Here is a 3,895-nt window from a genome sequence, read left to right as displayed (position 1 = left end):
GAGCCTACTTGGGGCTGGGAGGTAAATGTGGTCCCTTTGAGCAGGTGAAGTAGGGCCTCACCTGACCCCACAGTGGGCAGCGGTGACCACCCAGTCCTCACTGATGAGGGAGCCCCCGCAGAAGTGGAAGCCGGAGCTGGTCTGGGGAGGGGGTGGGAGAGAGTCAGCCTTGCCTCTCCCACCTCAGCCCCCTCTGTCTAACCTGCCCCTCCTCAGCCCCCCCTCACCTGCAGGGACACCTGCCAGGGCCAGGAGCCGGGCACAGCGTCCTCCCCATTGACAATCCTGGAGAGGCCACTCAGCACAGGGTCGATGGCGGGGACCCCGCAACCTGAGGGGCAGAGACAGGGCGGCTGGTCTATAGATGGTGCCTCAAGAGGGATCAGGGTGCATACGCAGCTCTTCCAGGCCTCCGCGGCATCCTGGCACCCAGAGTTTTGTCTGCTGCAAGACATTTAGCCCCCTCCCGGCTAGCTGACAACTGCCCTTAGGCGCTCTTGTGGACAGTCCCTGAAGTGGAGGGTCTCTGCAGTTGGGGCCCAGGCTCCCCAGCCTGCTGTGTGCTCTTAGGGGAGTGTCCGTCCCCTCTGAGCCCAGGATCCTTTCCCAGAGGCTGGGATGTCCTGTGTGAGTCCTGGGTGCTCTCATGGCCTCTGAGTCTTCAGGGGGAGCAGCTTTGGGTGAGGGTATTTGTGAGGGTATTTCCTTGTACTTCGGCCACCTGATGGCAAAGAACTGACTCATTGGAAAAGACCCTGATGCTGGGAAAGATTGAAGGTGGGAGGAGAAGGACGTGGCAGGGGATGAGATGGTTGGATGGCATCACCGACTCAATGGACATGAGTTTGAGCAAATTCTGAGAGATGGTGAAGGACAGGGAAGCCTGGTGTGCTGCAGTCCATGGGGTAGCAAAGAGTCAAACACGACTTAGCAACTGAACAAGTACCATAGGTGGGGTGGCACCAACCCAGGAGTGTGTCCAAACCCAGAGGGTGGGCAGACTGGGCAAGATGGATGGACCTGGGGAACATTCCTGAGGCAGAATTCACATGGCTTGGTGGCATGTTTGGAGGGTAGAGGAGTCCCCACCCCAAGGCTTCTGAGCGAATGGAGGAGACCAGATCAGAAGTCCAAGGGACCTCCAGGTGGCGGGGGGGCCCAGGCCCAGCAGAGGAGTGGGGAGCCAGGCGTAGGTGCCCAAGGAGGGTCAGAGGGGCACCCAGAGGGACGGGCGGCAGGGGTGGTTCAAGGTACAAGGACTTGGACCCTCCCGTCCCCTGCTTCTGGGGCTGAGGGCCAGGGCGGGGGTGAGGCTTGACCTGGGGCTGCCAGGCCTGCCTGAGCCCTGCACTTACCGAAGCTGCTGCCAAAGAGGAAGAAGCCAAGGACAACCCAGAGAAGGGCCATGGTGTATGGCTCAGCAGGGGAATTGGGGTCTGCCCAAGGGACCCCCAATATATTGCCCCAGCCCACCAATCGCAACCTGCCTCGCCATCCCCTCCTTATCAGAAGACCTTGGGCTGAGAAGCACCTGACTGCAGCGTGGGCTTGGGAAAGAGACAGCCCTTGGGGCCACTCCTGGGAAGGTTTCCTGGAGTCACAAGTGTGTGGGGCCAGCACCGGACTCCACCCCCAGGTGCCCCCTCCTCAGGGCAGGCCTTGAGCACAAGGAGCCAAGGGTCGATGGTGAGGACCCCGTAGTGGGAGGCGGGAGGCCAAGGTCCCCCCTCATCTGTGTGTGTCCATTCTGGCCACTCGGGGGAGGCAGACTAACAAGGGGCCCTCCTGGACACCCCCTGCCACCTGGTTCAGTGAAGGTCCAAGTTCAGGAGAAGAATGAACTCCCAGAAACCCCAGCACAGGACACAGACACTGTCAACATGTCTTCCACCGGTTTATTGAGGCTGTGTAGGAGCAAGGTTGGCAGGGAGGCTAGTGCGAGGCTGGGGGCTCAGTTGGCGGCCAGGGTCTGTTGCACCCAGTTGACGAGAGCAGTGACGCGGGCGTACACGCCAGGGGTGGATGTGGAGCACGTGCTGCTGCCCCAGGACACGATGCCCACCAGGGTCCAGGCTCCATTCTTCTTGCAGACCAGGGGGCCGCCAGAGTCGCCCTGCAGGACAGGGAGTGGGGGGCTTGGAGCTGGCAGCCCAGAGACTCGTGAATGTTGTTCCCAGCACCCAGTCCCAGGCCGGACAGCCAGTGGAAGCTCAGCACATGCATATTAGAAGGATTGTGAAAGAAACTTCAGCAGCTCCTGTGGTTTGTGCCCCTGGAAGTCTGGGTCACCCCCTGGGGTCCTATAACAGGCTCAATAGAGCAGGTTTGATTGACAGGAGGAAAGTACAGGTGGTCCTGCCCACGGGGCCACAGGGAGAGAGGAAGGTCTGCCAGGCCCCTTCGGGAGCCTTTAGGGCCGCCATGCTCTGCTGCCCAGGCTGTGCACTGCACAGGTCAGGAGGTGCCACTGCTCAGATGCAGATATCAAGGGCATCTTGTAACATGGCAGCTCTGAGGACAGAGGCCCCTGCTCTAGTACCCCTCTGCTGAGGTCACGGGGGTTCTCCAGGAGCTCTGTCTTCCCAACTACTCTGGCAGGGATGCCCCAGAAGAGAATGGCAGGCCCTGAAAGAGGGCTGCCGACGGCTTCCATTTCCTCCGTCTTTGCCCAAGCCCTTGGCCTGAACCCCACCGAGGCTGGGAGGCCCTACCATGCAAGAGGAGACACCGCTGGCGCCCGCACAGATCATGGCATCTTTGATCTTAGTGCCCCAGTATTTCTTGCAGTTGGTGTTGGACAGGAGGGGCAGGGACGCCTGCTGCAGCCGGTCAGGGGTGTTGGCATCTGGAAGGGCAGGGTGGGTAGTCAGCGACCGTGCTCCCCACCTCCCCGCCAGCCCACCGTGGTCACCCCTCACTCACTGGTGTATCGGGTCAGGCCCCAGCCTGTGGTGACGCACGTCGTCCCGGCAGCGAAGTTGTCGCTGGCGCTGGGCAGGCACACGGCAGACACAGTCTGGGAGAAGCTTGCAGCCGTGGACAGCTTCAGCAGGGTGATGTCATTGCGGATGGTTAACGAGTTGTTAGTTGGAGTTCTTGAAAACCTGTGTGGGGGGCGGGGCGGGGGGAGACAAATAGCCGCCATTGGGGTCTGGGGAGAAGGCGCTGGGAGACCCCTCGTGGCATCAGCGCCCCTCCCTGGACGACAGCCTGCTCCATTCGGCAGCTCCTCCTGTGACCCCAGGAACCCCAGCCCAGGCTCAAGGTGCAGACCTTCCCTTCCTGAAGTCTCGCACACCTGGCCTTCTGCTTTGCTCCATCATGATGGGGTATCAGGGTAACCAGGGGAGCTGGAGTGTCTGGGACTTAGTGTGGGCGGCCACTCCCGAGGGACCACCCTACCTGGGGTCACACCTGGACGACCCGGGGGGGCCACCATACCTTGGCAATCTTCAGCTTCTGGATGTTCTCAGAGCTTGAGCCTTGGTCAAACTCCCCAGCCACTACCACATCAGAGGTTCTGCAGAGAGCCAGAGAAAAAGAGAGGTTCCCGCTGGAGGCGGGTAGGTGGGGCACGGAGTGTGTGTGTGCATTGGGGCACACGTGTGTGGGCGTCTGCGTGTCTTTGTGCGTGTGCTCACAGGGGTGTGGTGTGGGTTGGAGCTTGAAGCTCGGAATCTCCACTGTGCAGTCTCGCTTGCCCAGTGTTTTCCCTGCGACCCCAGGAGACCAGCAGGACCTGGATTTGCTGCACATCTCAAAATTAGAACCTGGGAGGCAGGCGCCTGGACGTGGAAGCCACAGCTCAGGCTGCCGAGCATGCAGAGCAGCCTCGGGGCAGGCAGGTGAGAACCTCGGGGTTGGGGCTCGAAGCCCACTGGGGGGCCAGCCTGGC

The 3,895-nt window shown here is 61.3% G+C and overlaps 2 protein-coding genes across 2 annotated transcripts in view; both read right to left on the bottom strand.

Annotated features, from left to right (window-relative positions):
• Positions 1-1,425, bottom strand: part of LOC104996480 (chymotrypsinogen B-like) — a 4,185-nt gene extending 2,760 nt beyond the window's left edge. The window contains exons 1-3 of the mRNA XM_010850747.1: positions 1,356-1,425; positions 228-331; positions 62-141 (exon numbers count right to left, since the gene is read on the bottom strand). Of these exons, the coding sequence (XP_010849049.1) occupies positions 62-141; positions 228-331; positions 1,356-1,407 (236 nt within the window). The 5' untranslated portion in view covers positions 1,408-1,425. The remainder of the gene's footprint in view (positions 1-61; positions 142-227; positions 332-1,355) is intronic.
• Positions 1,426-1,951: 526 nt separating this feature from the next.
• Positions 1,952-3,895, bottom strand: part of LOC104996479 (chymotrypsinogen A-like) — a 3,370-nt gene continuing 1,426 nt past the window's right edge. Inside the window, 4 exon segments of the mRNA XM_010850746.1 lie at positions 1,952-2,113; positions 2,712-2,845; positions 2,923-3,095; positions 3,434-3,520. Of these exon segments, the coding sequence (XP_010849048.1) occupies positions 1,952-2,113; positions 2,712-2,845; positions 2,923-3,095; positions 3,434-3,520 (556 nt within the window).

Source organism: Bison bison, unplaced genomic scaffold (assembly GCF_000754665.1).
Source record: "Bison bison bison isolate TAMUID 2011002044 unplaced genomic scaffold, Bison_UMD1.0 scf7180017864295, whole genome shotgun sequence".
NCBI lineage: Eukaryota > Metazoa > Chordata > Mammalia > Artiodactyla > Bovidae > Bison > Bison bison.
Note: the sequence above shows the minus strand (reverse complement) of the source record. Positions and strands in the feature narration are given on the sequence as shown.